We start from the raw sequence: 25,554 nt of genomic DNA on the forward strand, positions 1-25,554 counted from the left end.
CTGCTTGGATTTCTTGCATTCTGAGGGCTGCTTTGCAGGATGTGGGCAGGCGAGGACAGACGAAGCTACAGTTGGGGGTCTCAAGAACAGGGTCCAGGCAGTGTCATCACTGGGTAAAGATGGGTGAGGCTTTATTCTGTGGATTCAGAGCCTCAAACTTCAAAGCCGGAGATAGAAAGGGTAAAAGAGTAAAGAGCCCTGAAATCCTTGCCTTCCTTGTGGCGCCCCCAATCCTGTGAAATGAGAGAGCCTCCACCTACCCCATCCCCATGCCGAGGGAGAGAGAGGGGATTGTCTTTCCAGGCCCAAAGTAGAGAGAAGGCTGCAGGGTGGACCAGAGGGAGGAATTGGGTACAGGAGCAGGGCCGGCTGCAGGTGACAGGTGCAGGGGCTTTGGGAAGGGACAGGGATATCCCTTGCAAAATGCATTCAAACAGACAGAGAGGGAACCTGATCCCAGGAAGGGAATCGGAAGAGCAGGAGACACCAGAGGGGCCCCCAGGGGAGTCCAAGGCTGGAGGGATGAGGCAGGAGAGATGAGAGACAGCAGGGCTTAGAGGGAGGGGAGGGCGGCTGAGTCCTGAGGGCACAGGGCATGGCAGCATGGAGGATTCCCAAGCTGTTTCCACAGGTTCAGTCAGGCCTTGCTCCAGGATCCACCCCAGTGGTCTTAGAATCATTTTTCCAGGGCTTATTTTTGTGCTAGGAACCCCCTCAGCTCCAACCCCTAGAGGCCCCCATCCTCCTGCCTTGGGCCGGACTGGCCATCAGAGGCAGTTGTAGGGCCTGGGTGAGGGTCCCGTTGTTGTCAGGGGGTGGCACAAATGTCCACGGTGGGACCTGGAACAGAAAGCCGGGCCCTGAGAGGGGAAGGAAGTCCGGGGCAGAGCTCCCGGCTCCCCCAGCTGGGTTAAGAAGGGTGATGAGAGCAGATTAGGCAAGAGGAAGTGGGCTGGGCTGGACTGGGCTGTGACTGAGCTCCCAGGCCGGGCCCTGGGCCGGAGCAGAGTTAGGGCCATAAGCCCTGAGCAGCACCTCAAGCTGAGGCCCCTGCGAGCAGCCCTCCTGCCCCAAGCATTCTCTCCCACAGGCCCCGGCACAGGGCAGAGGAGGGAGCCTGGCAGGACAGCAAGGTGGAGGCTGGTGGCTGAGGGGTGCTTGAAGCAGCAGTGTGTGGAGTGGCGGCTGGTCAGTGAGGTTTCAGGCCTCGTCCAGGTCCGGAAGGCCAAGAGGAGGGAGTCACGTGTGACGCGGGTGAGGGGCGCGATTGCCTCACTTGCACCTCATTTTCATGGGGAGGAAGCACCGAGAAGGAGGGGCTGGGTGTTCAGCAAACTTTGCTTATTCAAAACGCTCAGTCCCAGCTGGACCCTGCTTCTCCCTCAACTCCCACCTCCAGGGTGGTCCCAGGCTCCTCGGCCTCTGAGAGTGACCCCTGTGCTCCAGACCCCACCTCTGTGGGGGTCCCTTCCCCTCGTGAGCTCCTTGCTTGCCCCCCTCAGTGTCCACCTGGGCAGCAGTATCCCCAGCTGGCCCCTTCCCACATCTGACCAGGGATGACCCCTGGGACGGAGAGGCCCCTGCTCGGGGCGGCCAGGCCTCGGGACCTGCTTCTTGAGCAGCACAGAGAAGGAAGCCCTGAGCAGGAAGTGCTGAGGCACCGGGTGAGGGCGGGGGGCTTTGCGGAGGGGAGCCCGGCCTCCCTGGGCAGGAGCAGTGACCACAGCCCCCCACTGCGGGCAGGCGGGACGAGGTTGATTTAAAAGGCAGATGGGCCTCTGGCCGAAGCATTCAGCTCTGCACCCAGCTACTGCCCCCCGCGGGCTGTAAGAGCGCCCAGACTTCCGGACTAGCTGGGGCGGGTGCCATGTGAGCCCAGCTAGTCTCCCCCCACCCCCGCCCGCCCTCCTTCCTCCCCTCCTTCTGTGCCCTGTGCCTGCCCAGCCTCTCATAAGACGGACGCTTGGCACTATGTCTCTGCTTAACCCTGTCCTGCAACCCCCCGGGGTGAAGGCCTATCTGAGCCAAGGGGAGCGCTTCATCAGATGGGATGATGTGAGTGGGGCTGGGCGGAGGGCTGCAGGGGTGGCGGCCGCCCTGCTTGGGGCTTTGCCGGGGTGGGAGGGGGGCTGGCTTGGTTTACGTCTGCCAGGACTCAGGCGCCTGTGTTGCTTGGCCAGGCAGCTGACACAACTACCCAGATAAACAAACCTGGGCGGGAGGGTGTGTGCCCCCAGTCTGTGTCCCTGGGCTGCTGGGGCTAAGGCTCTGTGTCTGGATGTGGGAAGATGATGGCTGCCTGGGTGGTCATAGGAGGAAATTTCTCTGGGTCTGGGTCTGTCTTTCCCCAAAGCCCCCAAGAAGAGAAGGGTGTGTTGCTCCCGGTCTGGGCAGTGGGAGGAAAGGTGTCCCAGAGCTGAGGCAGGGCCAGCAGCAGAGGTGAGCCAGGCCCCTACTCCCAGCACAGACAGCCCATTCCAGCCCCAGACGGACGCCTGGACTGGAATCCTCACCCCTCCCCACCTGGCCCCGGCCCTGTCCCTGGGATGCCCTGCTCTCCCCCTGCTGCTGTGAGGTGGCCACGAAAGGCTCCTGGACCCCAAGGGAGAACTGGAGGCTCTCCTCCCAGGGGCCTGGGAGGGAACGGATAGACTTCTGCTTCCGCCAGCTGCTCTCGGCCTGGCTCCCTGACGCCGGCCCGTCTGCAGGGAAGGGGAAACCACACTTTGCCCTGCACCTCTGTCTCCACTGTGTCTGCTGCTTCCCAAACTGGGCCTGCTTTCCAGCCTCCGGTCCTCCCGGAGCCTGAAGATGTGTGTGTTGCCATAGGCCAGGGATTCTCCTGGGCGGGTGAGAGGAACAACTTGGGGCCCCTCCTTCAGGGAGGTAAGACTGCTGGGCTGGCCCAGCGTGAGAGTCAGCACTGGCTGCTCCCAGGAAGGGAACCTGAAGTCTCTGGACTGGCTGCAGGGCGGGGGGGGGGGGGGGGGGGGAGGGGGGGGGGGCGGGGGGGGGGGGCCTGCGCGCGGGGGGGGGGGGGGGGGGGGGGGGGGGGGGAAGGAAGGGCCCTTAGGGCTGGTTCCTCCTCCTTACAGGTGGGATGAGGGGGCTCTGAGTCTGTGAGTTAAGGCTCTCAGGCCTTTGGGGCTGGGCTAGGCTGAGTAATCTGGTTGCCATGGCTATGGGGAGCGGGCCTGTGGTGAGAGACTTTCTGCTTCCCCACGAGTGGTGTGGTCACTGCGGCATGGTGGAGCCATGTCCCAGGAGCCTGTGGAATGAGGGAAGTGGCTCAGAATGAAAAGTGAAGCGGCCTCTCTCCCTTCCTCTGGGAAGTGCGTGTAACCTGACTGGGCAGAGGGTCATCAGGGATGGGGACGTGCTATGTGGCCTTCTCTGCAAGCCAGCATCCGTGTACCTGGCAGGCCCGCTGCCCTCCCCAAGGAACCTGCCTCCCACGAGCAGGAACCTTCCCCGTCACGGGGCACACGCACCTGCCAGACGAGGCTCTGCTCTCAGACTGCCTTTGGCCCCGTAGGCAGATGACCTGGGTACTGGATAAGCACAGTGCACAGGATGTAATCAAATCCCAGCTTACTGTTGTGTCCCACAGCCCGTTTCCAATGTATTCTGTGGGAGAAGCTCCCCTATGACCCATGGAAGGAAACTGAGCCTGTCATGAGATGTTCCATTTTCTCCTGGGGAATAGACAAGCCTAGGACACTTTTCCTCACAAAGCCCAGTCTTACTTCAGAAACTAGTTATAACTCAAAACTCCAGTCTTAATTTAGAATGACATCTTCTGCCCCACCTCCAAGAATGGTTTCAGGTGGGCTGCAGGCCCTGCAGAAAGGCCTGTGGGAGGATTCCCTGATCTTCCTCTATGCCCACTAGGGGTGGGGTACAGTGAGGAAGGAGGGAAAGAGGTACCAAAGTTCTTAACTGAGCAGCTGCTATCACGAAGTGGGCCTGGCGGAAGTGTAAGTCTTCTTCTTTCTCTCAGGCGCATTTTTGAGGATTCTTAGGAGACCCTCCCCCTGAGCTGGGGATCCCTTATTTAGGGTCCTCCTGCCATCTCTGTTTCAGGAGCTCACTTCAAATTACTTCTTTAGCCCCGGAGAATCCAGTTACCACCCTCAGCTTCCTGCACCATCGGCTTTGCCCCATTCTCCCACAGGCCCACTCTGGACCCAGAAAATACTCACGGGTTCATTGCCCCACAGACTCTGGGGGTTCGGGCTCACCTAGCACACCAGCATCTCTCTCACCCGCTCAGTTTCCTGGGCAGGAGTCAGACCCCAGTTTGTCATGCACCACAACTGCAGGGGTGACGACAGCTCTCCAAGTGCGAGCTTAAGGTGAGGGGTCAGGTACCCCAACCCACCCTTCGGGAAGGAAGGGAAGGGAGCTCACAACACAGCTTTCTCCAAAATTAGGTTCCTCACACAGTATTCTCTTTCCCCCCATATCCTAACTGCCCCTGATCTGAGAACCTTTTTCTGGGCCATTTCCTTTGTAAATTCTGCATTTGGTCTGGTCTGGTGTGCAGCCAACTATCATGCCTTGTGGGAAACTTCGATTTTAGTATCTTGTTATTTGTGCATACAAAGACCATTAAAATAAAAGGTAGGCTGTGTGCTCTGTGAGTGGAGCAGGAACGCAGAAGCGAGTTCATTTTTCATTCACCTGCTCCTTCGGCAAACATGGCGCATGCAGCTCATGGTCTAGTACAGGCTTGTTTCCCGAGAGTCCGTGAGCCCCTTGGGGATTTCCTGGAGGGGCTTCCAGGTCTGAGAACCAGCCCCCACCCTGTTGTTGCAGCATGCTTCAGGAAAGGCTTTGCAGAAGCTAGTCTTTGATGGTATTTTAGGCAAGAGGGGCTGGGTGCTGAGGCTGGGAGGTGGGAAGGCACTTGGGACAGCTGGGGGGTGGGGCGGTGGGGTTCATGGATGGAAGGGCTGGGCAGGCAGGAAGCTTAGGCAGCTCTGCGGGGTTTGGGCTCTCAGCTCTCACCGTGTTCAGCTCTCCTGGGGGTAGCATGGAGTCTTGGTGAGGGACATTCTACCTCTTTGGCTGAGCTGTGGGCCTTGAAAATAGGGTGAGGTGGGGGCCAAGACCCTGCTTGGGGTCTAGAGCGAGATCTTCTATTTGGGATTTAGAGGGGAAACCCTCTGCTCTTCCAGAAATGTCATCTCCAATCCTCTACCCCTCCCCACCCCCGGTTCAGAGCTTTTAAGGCTTACACCCAGCCCTTAGCTCTGGACAACAAAGAGAAATGCCTGCAGATCCCTGGGATGGCCACCTCCTAGGCAGATGGTGAGCTCTGAAACCCCTGGCCCGGGCCACAAAAGCTCGGCCTGAAGTCTCAGAGCAGGGAGCTGACTCCTTCTCTCTGCAGGAAACAACAATAGCCTCCCCGGTTATCCTCCGTGTGGATCCCAAGGGCTACTACTTGTACTGGACGTATCAGAATAAGGTGAGGCAGCCCCTACCTACCGTGGCCCTGAGCTCCCGCTGTTCCATTGAGTCCAAGCAGCCTCTCGATGACACAGGGGTGGAGGTGTGGATGCCAGGAGTATAGAATGACCGGGAAGGGTGGCTCTGGGGGGATCTCCTGTGGGCAGGGGCTCTTTGCTTTGGGAGGGAGGATGCAGTCACTCCAACCATGGCTGCCTTGGGCCCAGATGCTTCAGCTTTAGCATCCCTTGGAGAGAGAGAGAGAGAAAGGAATTAGAGCTACTGCTGAAGGCTGATTCCCTGCCTGTGGTTCTGGGTAAACTTGAGGGCTCAGAGAGATCAGAGAAGGTCCTCGGCACCTGGGCGGAAGGAAGGGAGGGGGAACCTGGGGAGAGTGCAGGATGGTGGAGGGGAGGCTGGAGGTCACAGCTCTCAAGTAACTCGAGCGGCCAGGGGAGGAGTGGCCAGAGAGGAAGGGAGGAGGGTCACCATGAGGAAGGAGAGCCCGATCGCTGAGGAGGGAAGGCTGGGGTCTGGGAAGCCCCACAGTCTTGGCATCTAGAGAAGGCAGCTGGCCAAGATGTGAAGGGGTGTGAAGCTCCCTCCTCGCTGCCCTTCATTCTTGACCTGAGGTCTCTGTCCGCATCCTGTCTTTGCTCCTACCAGGAGATGGAGTTTCTGGATATCACCAGCATCCGGGACACCCGCTTTGGGAAGTTTGCCAAGATGCCCAAGGTAAGTGGGCCCAGTAGCAGCCCAGGCTCAGCACGGCCACCAGCTCCACGGGGCTGGGGCAGGAGTCCCTGTGGGGGCAGGGAGCCTGATCTCTGGAGCCAGGGAAGGGTCCGTGGGCTGAGCAGAGGGTCTCTTCCTGAGCTGAGCAAGAGGCGTGACTGCTCCCCGGCTTGCAGGGGCTTTGGTATCAGGGCACAGCGGATGGCGATGTTGCATGGCCAGCTACTGCCCTAGAGCACCCCAGGCTGTCTGGGAGGTGTTGCTTGCATCCTCCCCCCACCCTGACTGCTTTGCCTGTATTTGCCTAATGCTGGTAGGAAAATTGGAGGAAGGGATTGGTGGAAAGCAGGATTCCCTGAGACTGGGGACTAAGAATCTGTCTTCAAATGAAAAATGGCAAACAAAATACACAGAACTCCCAGGCCCCAAAGTCTTGGTTAATCTCTTCCTGTGGGCCTCTCCCTCCCGTGGCTCCTAAGATGGGCATGGATGGGATGCCACCCCCGTGGGCCAGATTTCAAGTGGCTGAGAGGGAAAGACAGGGAGAGCCACAGTGGGCAGGGACGGGGGCACACACCTCTGATCCTAACCGTGTCACGACCTGCTGCAGAGCCAGAAGCTCCGGGATGTCTTCAACATGGACTTTCCTGACAACAACTTCCTGCTGAAGACGCTCACCGTGGTGTCTGGCCCCGACATGGTGGACCTCACCTTCCATAACTTCGTCTCCTACAAAGAGAACGTGGGCAAGGTGCACTGGGGGCGCCTGGCCTGGGGCTGGGCACCTGGGACAGCCTGAGAGACGGGCCTGGGCCACGGCGTGGGGCGGCACCTTTGTGGTTGGGGGCCTGACTGCTGTGCCCTGGGGTCCTGCAGGACTGGGCTGAAGATGTCCTGGCTCTGGCCAAGCACCCGCTGATGGCCAACGCCTCCCGCAGCACCTTCCTGGACAAGAGGTAAGTGCCTGCCTGCCTGGCCTGAGCGCGTGGGGCTAAGTGTGTCAGCCCGGGCCTTGACGGGCTGCCTTCTGCCCACCAGCCTGGTGAAACTCAAGATGCAGCTCAACCCTGAAGGAAAGATTCCTGTGAAGAAGTGAGTCTCCCCTCCTCCCTCCCCACATGTCCTCTGAGCTCCCCAAGGCCTTCCCTCTCCAGGCCTGACCCCTCTCTTGGCCTGGTGCTTTTCTCTGCTTCTTCAGTTTTTTCCAGATGTTTCCTGCTGACCGCAAGCGGGTGGAAGCTGCCCTTAGCGCCTGCCACCTCCCAAAAGGCAAGGTGAGTGGTTCCCCCCTCTCCAGCCCACGCCCAGCATTCTCCTTCTCATCTGAGTTGCCTTGGACTGGAGGGCACCCTGGGCAGGCCTGGTAGGGATGGGGAGGGCAGGAATGACAGTTCAGTCCCAGCCAACAGCCCGAAAAGTCAGTTCACTCTAGAGCCACCGGTTCCTGATACAAGGCACAGTGACAGAACCGGGGCAGGGGGTTGAGGTGCCCGGGTTCAGAGCAGGTTGGTCTATACCCCTTCAGCTCCAATAGGAAAACATTTTTCCTTTCTTTTTACTTAAGTAATTTTTAATTACAAGTCGTATGCTGGGTCACCCCATGAGATGCCTCATGTGACTTACAAAAAGGAGCCCTCTGGGCAGATGCAGCCCTGAGCCAGGGTTCCTGCCTGGCGGGGGTAGATCTCAGGCCCCTGTCCTCCCTTGGCCAGTGCCTTTGTGGATTCCATGGAGTCTTTTCTCCTGGTAAGAATTTGGAATGTTATAAATAAATAAAACTAAGGCCTCGTAGATCACTTGTCCACATGAATCTCAGAAGGAATACTTCCCCCACACTCAACTCTACGGAGCTGGTGACCCCTCGGTGCAATGAGTCACAGGGGATGCAAGCTTGGGGTTGGGGAGAGGGTGGGAATGGGCTCCTGCTAAGGGCACCACTTGGGCTGTCACATCCACCCTCCTTTTCTCCTGCCTCCCGAGTTCCCACCTTGGCTAAGTCCTCCTTATTTATCAGCTCTCCTGCATCCCGGTAGGAGCCGTTGAGCCATCTTTGCTTGCAGCCGATGGGTCCAAGATTCGGTCGAGCTATCCTGCTCAGAGCCTCTGCTCCAAACTAAGACTGATGTTGGCTTTCCAGAATGACCCTGGAAAACATTTGACGGGTTTTTCTGGAATGGAATGCAAAGGCACAGAAACCCTGAATGCCACCAAATCTACTTTCTGTTTCTGTTTCTATGGATTTGTCTATTCCGGACATTTCTTGTAAATGGAATCATACAATATGATGTCAGCCTTCATTCATTTAGCACAGTGTTTTCAAGCTTCATCCATGTTGTATCACGTATCAGTAGTTCATTCCTTTTTTATTGTGGAATACTGTTCCATTGTGTGGATATACCACATTTTGTTTAACTGTTCAACAGTTGATGGACATTTGGGTTGTTTCCACTTTGGGGCTATTAAGAATAATGCTGCTATGAACGATTCTGTCCGGACGTATGTTTTCAAGTCACTTGAGGACATAGCTAGGGGTGGAATTCTTCTGTCATATTGTAACTGTACACTTAACATTTTGAGGAAATTCCACACTGTTTTCCAAAATGACTATACCATTTTACAATCCCACCAGCATTGTATGAGGGTTCCAATTTCTCCACATCTTCATCAACACCTGTTATTGTCTGTCTTTTTTTTCTTCTTTTTACTTTAGTCATCCTGTGAGTGTGATGTGGTATCTCATTGTGGTTTTATGTTATTTATTTTGGCCATGACACCCGCCTTGCGGGATCTTAGTCCCCCAACAAGGGATCAAACCCGTGCCCCCTGCAGTGGAAGTTCAGAGTCCTAACCACTGGACCGCCAGGGAATTCCCCTCATTGTGGGTTTGATTTGCATTTCCCTAAGGACTAATGATGCTGAGCATCTCTTCATGTGCTTATTGGTCATTTGCATATCTCCTTTGGAGAGATATCTATTCAAGTTCATTGCCCATCTTTCAGTTGGGTTTTCTTTTAGTGTGAAGTTGTCTACTACTGGATATCTGATTTGCAAATATTTTCTCCCATTCTTTTTACTTTATTGACAGTATCCTTTGGAACACCAACATTTTTAATTTGGATGAAGTCCAATCTGTCTATTTTTTGTTATCGTTCCTTGTGCTTTTTGGTGTCTCCAACTATTGTTGTTGAATTGTCTATTTCTCCCTTCAGTTTTGTCATTTTTGCTTCGTGCATCTTGGGGTTCCGTTGTTAGGTGCATTGTTTGTATGCAAATTGCTTCTTTTTGAAAATTTATCCTCCATTTAAAAAGAAAAAGATAGCCCACAGTTCTGGCAAACAGCATACAGTAGCTTGCTTCTGAGCTCTTTTCTTCCCAGTTCTGGTCATTCTTAGTTTGAATCCTGTACCAGCCAAGAGATTAGCCAGTATCAATCCAGGGGCAAAGCAAACCAGCTAAGATGCTCTCTGCTCAGCAACCAGGGCCTTGAAAAGTGGGGGCTCAGGGTGCCCTTGATGCTCTTCTGTCTGCCCTGAGCCCTCCCTCTCCCCAAGCCGCCTCGCGCAGGGCTGGGCCTAGTCTGTGGTTCTTAGTGCTGGAAGGTGGGGGCAGGAGTCATCAGGTGGCTCTCTATCCCCCCAGAATGATGCCATCAATCCCGAGGACTTCCCAGAATCCGTCTACAAGAGTTTCCTCATGAGCCTTTGTCCTCGGCCAGAAATAGATGAGATCTTCACTTCCTAGTGAGCTTCTTGGGCTGGGCTGGTCTTGGGGAAGGGGTGGTGGCTAAAATTCCCACCTGCCATGCTGACAATTAGGTAGCGTGGCTGGAGAAGGGGGTTGTCCCAGCTCCCACCACACACACCCCCGCCCCCAGCCCAGGGGATATAGAGGAGACCTGTGCTCCTCTCTTTGGCCTGCAGCCACGCCAAGGCCAAACCCTACATGACTAAGGAGCACCTGGCCAAATTCATCAACCAGAAACAGCGCGACTCCAGGCTCAACTCCCTGCTGTTCCCGCTTGCGCGGCCTGACCAGGTGCAGGGCCTCATCGACAAGTACGAGCCCAGAGGCATCAACGTGCAGAGGGGTGAGGACTAAGGGAACTTCTGACCCTCCACGGTCCTCTCGGGTCCTGGCAGCTGGGCTGCTGCCCTGACAACCACCCCTGTCCCCCAGGCCAGCTGTCCCCCGAGGGCATGGTATGGTTACTCTGTGGGCCAGAGAACAGCGTGCTGGCCCAGGACAAGCTGCTGCTGCACCACGACATGACGCAGCCGCTCAACCATTACTTCATCAACTCCTCCCACAACACCTACCTGACAGGTGGGCCCTGGCGACCTCACTGCCAACCTCTCCTTTTACGGGGGCTGTTCCTGCTCCCTGAATCCCCTGCAGGGGTTGCCCACGGGCTGCCCACGATGGAGTGGGGCGGGGCAGAGCTGGACTGCCCTTGAGTGAAGCCCCCGCCCCTCGCCCCTCCTCTGGCTCAGCCGGCCAGTTCTCAGGCCTTTCCTCTGCCGAGATGTACCGCCAGGTGCTGCTGGCGGGCTGCCGCTGCGTGGAGCTGGACTGCTGGAAGGGGAAGCCCCCTGACGAGGAGCCCATTATCACCCACGGCTTCACCATGACCACAGACATCTATTTCAAGGTGAGACTCGTCATGTGGAGGCTGGTGGCAGTGGCACTAGGGGAGGGCCCTGGGCCATGAGCTTTTTGGGGTTGGGGGGAGTGAGGCCAGAAAGGAGGGATGGCTGGGAGGCCTTGGACCAGTGTGGGTACTAGAGAGGACCAGAGACACAGGGCCAAGAGTGGCCCTCCAATTCTATGTGTGTGTTGAAACTGGGGAGTGGGGAAGGATGCCGCTGAGGGAGGCGAAGCCTGGAGGCACAGCACTGACCTCCCCATGGGGTCCCCTTCTCCTCCAGGAAGCAATTGAAGCTATTGCAGAAAGTGCCTTTAAGACCTCCCCTTATCCGGTCATCCTGTCGTTTGAAAACCATGTGGACTCGTGCGTATCCAGGCCATCCAGCCTCATTCTCTACCTGTCCCCATCTCCCGCCTGCAGCTGCCCTCCCCATAACTGTCTCCAGCCTCTAGCCATGCCTTCTGGCTCTCTCCCGGGTCTCAACACAATCTCCTTGGGACCCCAGGCTCTCCTGCCTGTGTCCCTGCCTCCCCAACATCTTGAGCCCCTGATCTGGGTCATCAGGGGGCACAAAAAGATGGACAAGAGGGTGGAGTGGAGCTGCTGAACCACACCCACTTCTGCTCCCTGCAGACCCCGCCAACAGGCTAAGATGGCTGAGTACTGCCGAACGATATTTGGGGATATGCTGCTCACAGAGCCACTGGAAAATTTCCCAGTGAGTGGACTTCACTGTGGGGCATCTGGGTCTGAGGGCTGGGGAGCCAGGGCAGGGTGCCAGATTAAGGAGGCAGATGTCCCCAGAGGATGCTGGGGTTTATTTGGGAGGACGTGGGGCTGGGGTCCTACCATCTACCATGTGTCAGGCACTGTGCTGGGCTTGGGGGGGGTATGTCAGTAGCAGAGGGGCAGTCCCAGCCTTCAGATCACTTACCCTCTAGTCAGGAGGCAGACAAGTAACCAGGCCATTACAACCAGTGGCTGCTATGAGAGCACCTGGGGCTCCAGATCTGGTCTTGAGGATCAGGGAAGGCTTCCTGGAGGAGGTGATGGCTAAGCTGAAACCTGAGGGAAAGAATGGATTTATCTTGGTGAGAGTGGGGAAGGGTGTTCTAGGCAGGCTGAGTAGTTGAGAAAAGATCACTGAGGAGCTGGGATAAGTTGGGTCAGGCAGGGGTTTAGCGCACAAGGTGGGAGTGATGAGAGGAGAGGCTGGAGAGTTAGGCCGGGGGCGGGTGGAGCGTAGCTTGCCATGCAGGAGCTTGGGCTACTCCCTGGAGGTGAGGAGATAGTGCTGAGGACCCTGTCTCCTCTCCCACAGCTGAAACCAGGCATCCCCCTGCCCAGCCCTGAGGATCTCCGAGGCAAGATCCTCATCAAAAACAAGAAGAACCAGTTTTCTGGTCCCCCAGCCCCCAGCCAGGAGCCGGGTGGGGAGGCTGAGGGGAGCGGCCCACCCAATGTCCCTGTGGGTGAGGACACAGGTGAGGCGGCCTGGGAGGAGTGGGGGTGGCCGAGGAGGAGCATCTGGAATGGGAGAGAGGGGCTGGGCCTGGAGGGGAGAGCCAGCCTGGTGCTGGGGTCTCCCCCGCCCCCAGTGCTGATGGAGCTGTATGTGGCAGTGTGGGCTGGTGAGGAAGGGGCTGAGCTGGAGGAGGAGGAGGTGGAAGAGGAAGAGGAGGAGTCGGGAAGCCTGGATGAAGAAGGGATGAAGAAGATGCAGTCAGATGAGGTGTGTGGGGAGCCCCGAGGCCCTTCTGCCAGCTCCACTGCAGAGCCCTCCAGGCGGGGGCGTGGGACCAGGCCCCTGGGCTCTGAGCTGGCCTCTTCCCCATCTTCCCCCCTTCTCCCTAGGGCACAGCGGGCCTGGAGGTGACGGCTTACAAGGAGATGTCCAGCCTAGTCAATTATGTCCAACCCACCAAGTTCATCTCCTTCGAGTCCTCTGCCCGTGAGTTAGCATGCGGTGGTGGTAAGCTGGAAGTTAGGCTAGATTCGGGAGAAGGCCCTTAGGACGCGTGTCCGGACGCCAGAGCAGCCTGATGGGTGGGGGTGCGAGCGAGGCGGGTCCTCCCTCTCCTTGGGCTGGGGGCCCTGTTTATAAATACCCAGCAGAGGAGCCAGGCAAAGGCATGTTTAAGTGGCAGTGGCCCCCAGTGTCCCATCACTGTACTGAAAACTTGGCACCAAGCAGAATGCTCTGGAGTGTGTCGGTGACAGGCAGGTCATTTACCAAGGGCCACCTCGGCCGGGCGGCCTGGGGCTCCTCCAGCTTCCTTCTGTGGCTGCCTGGGCATGAGAACTCCTGGGAGGGGGAGGAAGGCAAAGAAACCAGCCAGCGCACATCTGCCCCTTGTTCCCTTCCCTTTCTGAGTGCGTCCACGCTGTTTACCTTTATCTTCTCCGGACATGCGCGCAATGAGTTCCTCTCACCCCCTGTGCACAGCCCCAACACGAACACCTTTTTCTGCATGCACTCTGCAGCACTGGCTCGTCATCCCTGAAGCCCCAGCCTGCACCCCCTCCTGTGCACCACCCTTGCTGTGTGCCTCTCACCCCTGCACCCTGTTCCCTGTGCATCACAGCGTGTTCCTGACCCCCCGGGCTCATCGCTGCGTGTTTCCCACACCCTCCGCGTCCACCCAGGGCATGTACCCCACTTTTTAGGACTCTGGCACGCACACCCCATCCCTGTGCGTATGTATCCACTGTGCGTACCCTTTACCTCCAGCACACACTGCTATCCACACAGATCTGCATATTCCCCACCCCGGGGGTGGCCCCTCAACCCTCAGCCCTCGGTGGAAACGCTAGGTTGGAGGCATCTCTGTGCTGGAGGGAGCCGCGCCACAGGGGAGGGCAAGTCTGTGGGAGGGGACAGGCTGACGCGGACTCTCCTTCCTCTTTCTCCCCTACACAGAGAAGAACCGAAGTTATGTCATTTCCTCCTTCACGGAGCTCAAGGCTTACGACCTGCTCTCCAAGTCCTCAGTGCAGTTTGTGGAGTATCCTTGAGACCTCACTAGCCAGGGTCCCTGGTGGGGTGGAGGGAAGGGGGAGGCCTGGGACGGGGCTCGCAGGGGGTCTGTGGGTCTTCCCGGCGCGGGTGGCTTTGCTGGCTCCTATACCCTGCGGCAGCTACAACAAGCGCCAGATGAGCCGCATCTACCCCAAGGGCACCCGCATGGACTCCTCCAACTACATGCCCCAGATGTTCTGGAATGCTGGTTGCCAGATGGTTGCCCTCAACTTCCAGACGATGGGTGAGGGCATGCTCAGGCCCTTAAGAACCTTCCCCTGCCCCTCCCACCTTTACCCCTTCCCTGGGGAGGGGGGGGTCTTTGGAACAGACCTGGGGGCAGGGGGGCTGATGTTCATTTAGGCTCTGGGCGCATGTGCATGTGTGTGAGCGTTTAGTGCATCAGCTCACGCCTATGTGACTGCACGTATACGAGTATGTCTGTGATGATGCCAGGGTGCTGGCATGGGTTCTGGCTGCTCGGCCTGAGTGGGTCTGTGGGAACACCTGCTCCACTGGCCTCAACTCCCACTGTGAGCTTGAGGTCCGGTTGTGGCTTTGCTCCTGCTGACTCCAGGTTGCGGGCCCTTCCTGAGAGATGAGACCCTAAGGAACCAGGCTGGGACATGAGAAACCCTCATCCTCACGGTCCACCCAACCTCCCCATTTGCGAGACGGGAAAGGCTGGGAAATGTGGAAAGACAGGCTGCGTGCAGACCCAGAGCCGGGCCGCCCTTCCTGAGTGCCCTTGTCCCCCCAGACCTGCCCATGCAGCAGAACATGGCGCTCTTTGAGTTCAACGGGCAGAGTGGCTACCTCCTCAAGCATGAGTTCATGCGCCGGTTGGACAAGCAGTTCAACCCCTTCTCGGTGGACCGCATCGACGTGGTGGTAGCCACCACCCTTTCCATTACGGCAAGGCCCTGAGGTGGACAAGTGGCCGGGAGGGCTGGGGTCTTGAGGAGAAAGACACAGGAGCCCCACTCCTCCATTCCCAACCCCCTCCCCTGATATCCCGAAAACTTCAGCCCCAGCCAGTTCGTGAAGTAGCAAGTTGCCTTGGAAACTGCCTCCTCCTCAGCACTGGAGGCTGCCTCTTGGTCCCCATGGAAACCAAGGGGAAGGGCTGAGGCTGGGGTGGGGGAGGGGAAAAGAGTGGGGCAGCAGGAGCCCCAGGCCCCGGGGGGAGGGCCCTGTTCCTTCCTCGCTGGGGAGGGAGGTGGGGAGGCCCACACCTCTTCCCTAAATGCTGGAAGCACCCTGGGTGCCAGAGCTTAGCTGTAACCCTTAAGCCACACAGCCTCTACTCTGTGGCCAGAATTGAATGGGGCTCTTCACAGTACCCAAGAATGGATGTTTCAGCTAGGGGGCCTGGAGGCCCTAAGTTCTGGGGAATGGCCTGGGTGGGGGAGCTGATGCTGGTCTCCCATGGGCCCCAACCTCCAGGTGATCTCTGGGCAGTTCCTGTCAGAACGCAGTGTGCGCACCTATGTGGAAGTGGAGCTGTTTGGCCTTCCTGGGGACCCCAAGAGGCGCTATCGCACCAAGCTGTCACCCAGTACCAATTCCATCAATCCTGTCTGGAAGGAGGAGCCCTTTGTCTTTGAAAAGGTGGGGCGGCTAGATCAGGGCAGGGGCTGGGATCTGTCCCTAGTTCTTGGTCTCTACTTGTAAAAGAGAAAATACATAAAGGGATTTCCTCGATCCTCCTCCTCTCCCCACCCCTCATCTGTGCCCTCCTGAGTTTCAAGAGTCCAAAAAGCAAGTTTACAGAAATTTACTTTGTGGGCAAGTTTTGTATGTGTGTGTACATGTGTGTATGTGCATGCTTGTCCATGTTACGATTAGAGGCAGAAATGTGAACTCCCAGACCAGGGTGCAGGGACCCAAGGAATCACGGGGGCCTTTTGCTCCCATTGGATACTTGTTGACAAAGCTTCCAAGGGCTGTCTGCACCAGGCCCCCTGGAGCCCTGGGCTGCATATCCAGCTCTCTGCCCTGTGTGGACCAGCCATGACATGAGCTGTTAGGATGTCTATGTGTGTGGCTTAGAGTGGGCCCTCTGTCCTCACCAAATCCAGTAAAGCCTGCCATGTTCTCACACTGACCCTAGATTTCTGGAATCAGGGAAGGGGGGCAGCTCGGCCACTCTCTCCCCTCTCCAGCTTGTCCTGTCCTGAACTCTCCCCAGATCTTGATGCCTGAGCTGGCCTCCCTCAGGGTGGCTGTGATGGAGGACGGCAACAAGTTTCTTGGACACCGCATCATCCCCATCAATGCCCTGAATTCTGGTAAGGATAGGGGTTCTTCTTTGCTGTTCCCAGTGGGTCTGAGACCAAGACCAGCATCAGGATCCCGTCCAGAGTGTGGGGCAGCTTCAGGGAGGTGGCGTTGTCATTTTATCAGCCTGGGAAAGTGGGGCAGGAATAATACCTCTCCAGGAAACTGACAGAGGTGGGGACTCTGCCCACCCAACACAATGTCTCTAATTCTCTGAAACTACTGGGGCAGTTTCCCAAGTAGCTGACACTTATTGGGCACTTAAAATGCTTTACGGGCTTATAACACTTTCTCACTTAATCCTAACAGTAACCACATGAGGTAGAACCAGACTAAAGCCAGAAGTGTCGAGTACTGGGCTGCTGGTGAGCAGTGCTGGGCAGCAGTGGGCTCTGGCTCACTGGTCACCCGGTCATGTCCCACAGGATACCACCATCTGTGCCTGCACAGCGAGAGCAACATGCCGCTCACCATGCCTGCACTCTTTGTCTTCCTGGAGATGAAGGACTATGTACCTGACACCTGGGCAGGTGGGAGGCCCCTGGAATGTTGGAAGCCCCAGGGTGTCCATCCCCCCTCCTCTCTCCGCAAGCCAGCCTCCAGAGGGGGGCAGGACAGGGTATTCTGGCGTAGGTGAGGATGGGGGAGGCTCCCAGGTACATCTCCTTACCAGGCCCATCAAGTCCCTGTGCACCCAGATCTCACGGTGGCCCTCGCCAATCCCATCAAGTTCTTCAGTGCTCATGATAAGAAGTCTGTGAAGCTCAAGGAAGCCATGGGAGGCCTGCCTGAGGTCTGTGTTGTCAGGTCCACTGCCAGGGGCCCCCATGAGCTGCAACTTCTCCTTGGGAAGATGAGGGAGGGGGCGGAGTCCAGGGCTCAGGGAGAGAGACACCTTCCTAACACGCTCTCCCTACACAGAATCCCTTCCCTCTCGGGAGTCCAGTTGCCCGCCAGGTCAATGGGGCATCAGCTTTAACGAGCAACGGGTCAGCAGGTACGCACTGCAGGGTCCCCGCACCTACCGGAAGGGTCTCGATCTCTCCGCTGCACCGGCGGGCACATCCCAGACAGGCGGCAGTTCTCTATAAAAACAAAAACAAAAACCACCCCGAAAACTTTCACCTGGGGAGGGAACGGCTGCATGTGAAGCCTCGGGCTGGGCAGTGCGCAGCAGGGGGTCCACACCGCCACCCCCGGGAGGCGCGGGAGCGGCCGAGCCGAGGGCACCGGAGAGCCTCTCCTTTGGCTCTTGCAGCAGCCGGGGCCAAGGCCAGGGAGGAGGCCACGAAAGAAGCTGCGGGTAAGGCCTGCTGAGACCGAGTCACGTTGGGGTCGAGCCCGGGGAGGGTCCGGGACTCGGGGTGGGGGGGGCGGTTCCCGGGGGGCGCGCGCCTCACGCCTGCCCCAGCAGAGCCGCGGACCGCTAGCCTGGAGGAGCTGCGGGAGCTGAAGAGCGTCGTGAAGCTGCAGCGGCGGCACGAGAAGGAGCTGCGGGAGCTGGAGCGGCGCGGCGCGCGACGCTGGGAGGAGCTGCTGCAGAGGCGCGCGGCGCAGCGGGCCGAGCTCCGGCCGCCGGGCGCTGGGGGCGGCGGCGAGGGCCGGGGCCGCAAGCTCGGCCCGGGGAAAGGCTCCAGCATAAAGAGGTAAGGGCAGCGGAGGCATCCTGCCCCCCGCGGCTCGGGCGCGGGCGGCCTGGGGCTCACGGCTTGTCCCCACATGGCCTCCGCAGGACCCCGCCGGGCGAGGACCCCGCCGGGTCGGCGCCGGCCGAAGGCCCCGAGGGCGCGGGCGCGCGTCTGCGAGAGCTGAGGGACAGGCTGGAGCTGGAGCTGCTGCAGCAGGGCGAGGAGCAGTGCGAGTGTGTCCTGAGGTGCAGGGCACAGCAAGTGGCCGAGGTGCCAGCGTCGGGGAGGGGAGGGAGCGAGGGCCCGACCGACCCCACACCCTCTGCACAGCCAAGGGCATCTCCTCGGGTCTTAGCTTAGCCGGTCCTTCCTCTCCCTCAGCAAATGACCAAGATGATGGAGCTGGCCAGAGAGAAACAGGCTGCAGAGCTGAAGACCCTCAAGGAGACTTTGGAGACGTAAGACTGCCTCCCTTCGACGCCTGACTCTTACCTCCCAGGAGGGCCCAAGTCACAGGAAGCATCTTCCTGATGCCTGTTTCTCTGCAGTGACACCAAAGAGGTGAAGAAAAAGCTGGCGGCCAAGAGGCTGGATCGGATCCAGGCCATGATGAAGGTCACCACAGACAAGATGGCTCAGGAGAGGTGAGCCCTGGAGGGGAGGCACAGGACTCAAAACTCCAGGCCCAGTGCTGAGCAAGAACCACACTGGGTGGGAAGGGGCCTTCCTACAAGTGGGTCCTGACTTGCTTCCCAGAGATGTGCCTGTCTCCTGGTGCTGGAAAGTTAATTCTACTTCCGTCACCTCTGATCAGAGAATGTCCTCCTTAGGCAAAACACAGATGCCACCACTATTTGAGGAAAGAGGAGAACTTAAGGGAAAATCAAGTGTGTAAAGAGGGAGGTGAAACCTTGGGAGAGCTGATTCCCACCTACACTTTCCCATGCATGCCTTGAAGAACAGTGCGTTTTAGTGAGGAAGCCCTTCCCTCAAAGGGCCCCCAGGGCTCCCAATATCTCCTTAGATCCTCCTTGGGTCCCCATGCTTACCTCTCTGGCTGGTTCCCAGACCAGACATAGATGCATGCCAGCCACAGAGGGTTCTACGATGGAGTTCTCAGGTTGCCTACACCCTGTGGAGAATTTGTCTCATCCAGCTCTTCCCGGGGGCCTCCTGCCCTCTCTGAAACTCTGATCACCCCAACAGGTTGAAGAGAGAGATTAACAACTCCCACATCCAGGAGGTGGTGCAGGTCCTCAAGCAGGTGTGTACGAGCTGTGCCCTTCCCAAACACACTTTCTCTCTCTGAGGGAAGGAGTGGCCCCAAGGCCTTTACTTTGCCCTTAGGAGATGCACTGTTTAGAGTGGCCCACCAGCTAGGGATGGGGGGAGAGGCAGTAGAGGGGAGGGGCTTCCCCTAGGCCATCCAGGGTTCTGACCTTTGTGCAGAGGTTGGGATACCAGCCTAAAGGAGTCTGTCTTTGGCCAGCTGCCCTCGATGGAAATGATGTGGGCCAGCTGGCCAAGCGGAGGTGGGATTGGGGTGGGTGGGTAAGAGGGAGCAAGGGAGCTTCCAGAGTTAGACTTCCAGGGAGTCAGAAGAGGAAGGAAAGCCCTGTGGAGAATGGCCCTAAAGCTCCCTGGGGATTACTAACAACAGTAACAGAGCTACCAGCTCCTGAGTCCTGACCTTGTGCAGGCACTAAGCCGGGTGCTTCACATGAGCTGTCTCATATAATCCTTCACAATCCAGCAAGACAGGTACTATTATCCTCATTTTACAAATTAAAAAACAAAACAAAACAAAAAACCCAACTTTTCAAAGGTTAAGGAATTTGTCCAAAGGCTCCCAGCTCGTTGACTGGGATTGTAGCTGGATTTCACCCCAGACTGCCTGCCTATGCTGTCCTGATTCTCTGTCTCTCACTCCTGCCCAGATGACAGAGAACCTGGAGAGGCACCAGGAGAAGCTGGAAGAGAAGCAGGCAGCCTGCCTGGAACAGATCCGGGAGATGGAAAAGCAGGTGACGGGGGGACCACTACCCTGGCCCACAGCAGAGCTGGCCTGGCTCCAGGGTGTAAAGGGACCCAGCTCCGGGGGGCTGCGAGTCAAGAGGTGGGTGGTCGTGGGGGACTTGCCCCTCTCCAGGGGGTCAGGGCTCTGATTCCCAGGGGATCATGAGGCAGCTCTGCAGATCTCTTTGCTTGGTTGGTATTCCCTCTCCTGAAAGACCCCCTGATGGGCTCCACTACCCCCACCTCCCACCCTGATCTCCTGGGAGGTCTGAACAAACCAGGCATCTCCTGGTTCCACTGTTCAGGCGAGGAAGAGTGGGCGGGTGGCCCATGCTGAGCCAGGGGGTGGTCCTTGCTGTCCCCACAGTTCCAGCAGGAGGCGCTGGCACAGTACGAGGCCAAGATGAAGGGCCTGGAGGTGGAAGTGAAGGAGTCGGTGAGGACCTACCTCAGGGCCTGCTTGCCCTCTGCGGAGGAGGACAAGCCTGAGAGGCCCTGCAGGGTCTCCAGGGAGCTGTGTGAGCAGGATGCACTCACAGAGAAGACAGATGCCCAGGAGACCCTCCTCTGATGCCCCCATGCCCTTGGGACGTTCTGCAAGGACATTCACCCTTCTCTGGGACGTGAGTCCATTCCCCCTCGAGGAAAGGGCCCCAGCACCGTGAAGCTGCGGGAAGCTGGAGCTCCCTTGGACACTGGAGCCCCTTTCTCAACAGCCAGGCTAAGTAGGAGGCAGGAAGCAGGCCAGCTGGGGCCCGTCTGGGGTCTGAGGTCCTCTCCGTCCAACATCCTGCCCCTCCTGCTTCCGCTTCCCCTCTGAACAAGCGTCTGTCACATTTTTGTTGAGGGCAAAAGAATATGAACTTGGAGGCATGAAATGGGGCCCTGGCCCCACTCTGCATTTCCTAGTGTGCCGCTCTAGACTCAGTTTCCTCACCTGAAGGGTTAGGCCTGGCCACCTGGAACCTCTACTCCATCACCTGTAGTTCAAGCAGGTCCAAACTCCAAACTCTCCTGCCATAAGGCGGGCAGCTCACCCTGGCTTCTAGGCCCCATCTCGGGCTTGCCCTGAGTTGGCCTCATTGTCAGCTCCCTAATACAGAGTCCAGCACTTCCTTCCAGCTCCCTGCGGACAGCTGCTCCCAGGATCCCAGGCTAAGGTGCCTTCCCTGCCTCCTGCCTTTGGGGGATGGGAGGCTGATGTGGAAAAGCTGCCTCAGCTGTGTGGCCCTCAGGCCACTGAGACAACTGGGGCTGGGGGTGAGGGGAGAAGGACGGCCTTTTGTGCACTCTCCCACCCAGAGCCCAGCCACCCCTTTTCCTAGGCCTGGGGGGTACTTCCCAGCATGTGCCCCAGCTCAGGCTGTCCTGACAAGGTCAGCACCATTTTCTCTCCTGACTTTATGAGGTTTATTTATTTTTCTCTTTCTTACTCCTGCTAAAGAACCCTGTCTCAAGATTTCCTGCCTAAGCCTGGCCTCTGTTCTACAGCTAAGAAAGGCGGGTGGGGATGGGCAGGGCTTCCCAGGTGGCGCAGTGGTTAAGAATCCACCTGCCAATGCAGGGGACACGGGTATGAGCCTTGGTCTGGGAAGATCCCACATGCCGCGGAGCAGCTAAGCCCGTGCGCCACAACTACTGAGCCTATGCTCTAGATCCCGCGAGTGACAACTACTGAAGCCTGAGCACCTACAGCCTGTGCTCTGCAACAAGAGAAGCCACCGCAATGAGAAGCCCGCGCACCGCAACTAGAGAAAGCCCGCGCGCAGCAACGAAGACCCAACGCAGCCAAAAATAAATAAAAGAAATGGGGGGGGCAGCGGAGTAGACTGCCCCCCAAATGAAGTGGGCTGGGGAAAAAGTCCATGAGAATTGACCTGGGCATGAGGTCCCTTCTAGAGCCCAGTGGAATGGCCCTGCCTCTGGGCTTGAAGAGGATTCACTTCCCCATCTGCTGGCCCTGATGCCACAACCACTGGAAAATGATGTCACCCTTCTGCTCCACTCCTCACCAGATGTGGCCCTTCCTTGTCTCCACCCTCAGGGCTGGAGCAGAAGAGCCTCCTGCAGAGGTGCCCCCCACCCTCTTGGGGAGTCGCAAGCTGTCAGGCCACCTGGGCCCCTTTAGGCAGACTTAGACCAGTCGTATCCTCAGGCTCCTGGGGCCGTTATGGTTGACCCAAACACAGGCTGTAGAGAGGCTTCTGGGCAGCTATTCACTGCACCTATTGACATAGTCCCAAATCCCAAATGAAAACAGACACTGGCTTCGGAGAGGCAGGGTGGGTGTTGATTCTGGGCTGTTTTCTTATCAGAGAGTTATAGCAAATGCCATTAGCCCCTCCCCCCATCCCTCTGGGGGCTTGATCTCTGTGATGCTAGCAGTCCCTGGCTGCAGGGTGAGGCTAGGGGCCTGCGCATTCACAGGAGTAAGGCCTGTCATTGGTCAGCCTGCATACACACTGGAGACAGTGGAGGGCAGGACACCTACACCCCAGGGCAGTGCCCTGTCTTCAGCACTCCAGCTGAGCACTCAGCTGCCCCATCTCCTCCCCAACCCAGGGGTAGAACCTCACAGGGATGAGGATCCAGGCCTAGAGGAACTCACTGACCTGGGCATGGGGCATAAGCCGGAGCCAGTGCCAAATAGGGCCCACTGGGCAGTCCCCAGCTTTGACCAATGACCGCTCAGGGGAAGAAGACTGCCTTCTCTGCCCCTCAGTCAGGCCGGGCAGAGTCTCTAGGCCTCCAGTCTGGGGCTGAGAAGCCCAGGAATGGGGAAGGGGATGCAGTCCTCCCTCCTGGAGAGGCCTCTGCACAGCAGGCTGGGGGCTTCCCAGGAGGGCAGGGCAAATACCCACCTCCCTGCTTTCTGTCCTCTGGAAAAAGGGCAGGGTGCCCCTGGGAAAATGCCACAGTCCTTGGGCCCTGGACGGGAATTAATCTCTGGCCTCAGGGGATGTGCAGAGGAAGAACTGATGCCGTCCCTCAGGGCTCTAGAGCAAGGGAAGAACACCTGGCTTCCACTCCTGCTGCAGATCTGTGGGGCTGAGGCCAGCTTCCCTATCCACTTAGCATGCCTCAGTTTCACCTTTTGCATCAAGAGAAGGGTCCCTACCCCCTTCCCAATCCCACTGCTGACTCAGACGCCAGAGTCCCCTGCTGACTCACAACCCCCCCCCCCCCCAGCTCTCTGGATCTCCCAGCCACGTGCCACCAGGCCCAACCCTGCTGAGCTGGTGCAACGTGACAGGGTGAGGGGGCTGGTGACACTTGAGGAAGAAAGAAGGGGGCCTGGGAAGGGGGGCAGCTGCAGACAGAGTGACAGACTGCAGGCCTGAGCCGCCTCTGGGAGGAAGCCCTTTTGCCAGCCTGGGGCCTGCAAGGGGGAGGCTCAGCAGGTGGGAGGGAAGGGGAGTGTGGCGTGCCTGCCTGCCCCCTGCCTGCCTCAGCTCCATCGCCTGTCAGCCTTCAGCTCCCTAAGCGACAGCTTCTAATTCCGGCTGTTGGTGCCTCGATGCTCCTCAGCAGAGTCTCAGCTTTTTTTCATCGTTGCTATTTCTTTTCTGCTCAGAACATGCTGAGCCCACTGGGAAGTCAGAGCAAAGGCTTTAGGGCATGAGACGTGGCACTGCCCCCCCCCATCCCACCTCAGGCCTGGCTGGGTTGGTAGTACCAGCTGGGGCAATGGAACGGCCGCTCCTTCCAGAGAGTACCCAGCACAGCACACTCTGACGGGCCAGGGTGAGGACCTGATTCAGCTCCTCTTCTTCCCTGGCACTCTCTCCATCCACCACAGAGAAAAAGGACAAAAATGAGGCTGAGCTGGCTCAGGGAGGAGGGGCAGGGCTCTTTGGGACCGGTGCCCCTTCTGTGTTCCTGCTGCTTCTCTCCTCCACCTGGGGGTGTCACTGCCTGGATTGTTGGGCTGGCCTGCCACACAGATTCCTGGGATACCCCCTCCCCTAACCCTGGAAACAGAGAAAGAAGAGAAGAAAGCAATTTTCTTCATGCTGCAGAAAAGGGAAATTGAGTCATGAAGAGAAGAAAACCTTTCTTCTGCTACCTGAGTAAACAGGGAGAGCATTCCTGCGTCCTTACTAGGCTTGGCGAGTCTATTCCTACTCCAGGTGGGGCCCGCAGGTCTGTGGGTGGGATTGGGCTTTCTGCACTCTGAATAACTGTGCAGCTCTTTCCCTGACACTCCCTAGCTTGCTGTTGCTTGCAGCAGGCAGGGTTGGTGTTCTTGGCTTCCTTTTGCAGATGAGAGCATGCAGGCCTGGAGCCACACTGCTAGTAAATGCCTTCGAGCTGGGACTTAACTCTGCTGTCAAATGCCCTTTCGGTGACACCATGAGAGAAAAGTGGCAGATCTCAGAGTAGGGGGATTAAAAAATTCAAAAAGTCAGAAGGGGGGCGCTTCACGGTGTGCACAGGCATACATCACATGCTCCGCCCAGGGGAGAGGGAAGTGGGAGTCCCTGCTTCACGGCTGGCCCCGATGCCATGTGGGCATCTCTGAACCCTGGGAGCTGGAGAGAGGTGAGAAGCTCAGGGTGCGGAGCTATGTGCCCACTTTGCCACTCCCCCATCTGGGCCCACGGGCTTTTCCCAGAGGCGAATCCTCTCCTTGCCCATACCTTTCCCCAGGCAGAGCCTGCTGCAAAGCTTCTGGTCACTGCTTTGCCCAGGCTGAGGACACCTTTATTCTTCCCTTAATTTCCTGTCTTTCATATAAAGGGACCCCTTAAAGCAGCCCTCAGCACTAAAGGTGTTTTTCCTGCTTACGTGCCCTTGCTTCTTAGCAGCCAGCTCCCACACATCCTTGAAGACCATTTCAGAAGCCCTATTCTCAGAAGACCCTAGAGTCCGCCTTTCCCCACAACTCCATTTTCTCCTCCAGGGACTGTCTCCGTTTTGTATTTAACATACGTATTCAGCCCCTAGGCGATAAACTCGACTTTTTACGTCCCGATCTTGTTTTCCCACTTGAGAGGGGAGGTTTCTTCCATCCAGAACCGAATTTCCGCCTCTGTATTTCCCACGGCTGGGAACACACAATACCTAGCTCACAAAAAGTCTCAGTAAATTCTGTAGTCGATACCTGACTCACTTCTTTTTTCACAAATATCCATTCCAACCCTACACACCTTCCCACCCTCTGCAGCTCTTAGGTGCTCTGACTCCCCTCCTCCGAGGCCTGCTCCTCCCCCCCCCCGCAGGGCGGAGCAGCGGGCCGGAGGGAGAGGGGATACGGTAGTTTTCTCACACTCTGTTGACTCGTGCTCTCTTCTTATCTCGGAAGGGTTCAGCTAGTGGTCAAGGTCAGAGCCCTGTGGTCTGGGGGTGGTTTTGTGCTCAAGAGGGAGATGGGGACCCTGGGGGAGGTTTGCATGTCCCTCGCTCTTTCCGGGGTGGCGATGGGTCCTGAAACAGCGGGGAGGCGGCACCGAGGAGTTGCTAACGCGGCTGCAGTACTCCCGGATCTTAAGGCGCCCGCTCCAGTCGCCGCGTCTCCGCACCGCCAGCTTCTCAGCCGCCGGGAGCTGGCAGGCGGGCGCGTTGTCTCGGTTGGAGACGTCCGAGATACGAGAGCGCACTCCCCCACCGCCACCCCCGCGCCGAATCAGCGTGTGCGGGAGGAACAATTGTGTGTGCGTGCGTGATTCGCTACACTTCCAGTGGCGGTTCCCAGCCAGACTGAGGGCCCCCAACCCCGCGCAGCGTAGGTACTCCCCCGCCCCCCGATTTGGGGAGTGATTTACTCCCCGCCCGCC

At 58.0% G+C, this 25,554-nt stretch overlaps 1 protein-coding gene across 11 annotated transcripts; it reads left to right on the forward strand.

Moving 5' to 3' along the window:
• Positions 1-1,697: 1,697 nt before the first annotated feature.
• On the forward strand, positions 1,698-20,678 carry PLCB2 (phospholipase C beta 2). Of its 11 annotated transcripts, none has more exons than XM_029238578.1 (32): positions 1,698-2,055; positions 5,396-5,473; positions 6,121-6,189; positions 6,800-6,940; positions 7,066-7,145; positions 7,228-7,281; positions 7,388-7,463; positions 9,829-9,929; positions 10,110-10,276; positions 10,366-10,512; positions 10,680-10,837; positions 11,115-11,197; positions 11,468-11,552; positions 12,156-12,318; positions 12,457-12,566; positions 12,689-12,806; positions 13,755-13,839; positions 13,973-14,097; positions 14,614-14,768; positions 15,300-15,464; positions 16,045-16,144; positions 16,559-16,663; positions 16,832-16,926; positions 17,055-17,130; positions 17,392-17,436; positions 17,545-17,779; positions 17,866-18,031; positions 18,143-18,219; positions 18,310-18,405; positions 18,968-19,025; positions 19,699-19,785; positions 20,145-20,678. In XM_029238578.1, the coding sequence occupies exons 1-32, from the start codon at positions 1,972-1,974 to the stop codon at positions 20,346-20,348; spliced, it is 3,588 nt and encodes a 1,195-aa protein (XP_029094411.1). In that variant the 5' UTR covers positions 1,698-1,971; the 3' UTR covers positions 20,349-20,678. The 11 variants fall into 11 exon arrangements, 7 of the variants coding, with proteins under 7 accessions (XP_029094411.1, XP_029094413.1, XP_029094414.1 ...); XM_029238580.1 differs by having other exon boundaries at positions 17,395-17,436; XM_029238581.1 differs by having other exon boundaries at positions 17,395-17,436; positions 17,548-17,779.
• Positions 20,679-25,554: the final 4,876 nt, after the last annotated feature.

Source organism: Monodon monoceros, unplaced genomic scaffold, assembly GCF_005190385.1.
Source record: "Monodon monoceros isolate NGI ecotype Baffin Bay Population unplaced genomic scaffold, NGI_Narwhal_1 Super_Scaffold_21, whole genome shotgun sequence".
In the NCBI taxonomy this organism is placed as follows: Eukaryota; Metazoa; Chordata; class Mammalia; order Artiodactyla; family Monodontidae; genus Monodon; species Monodon monoceros.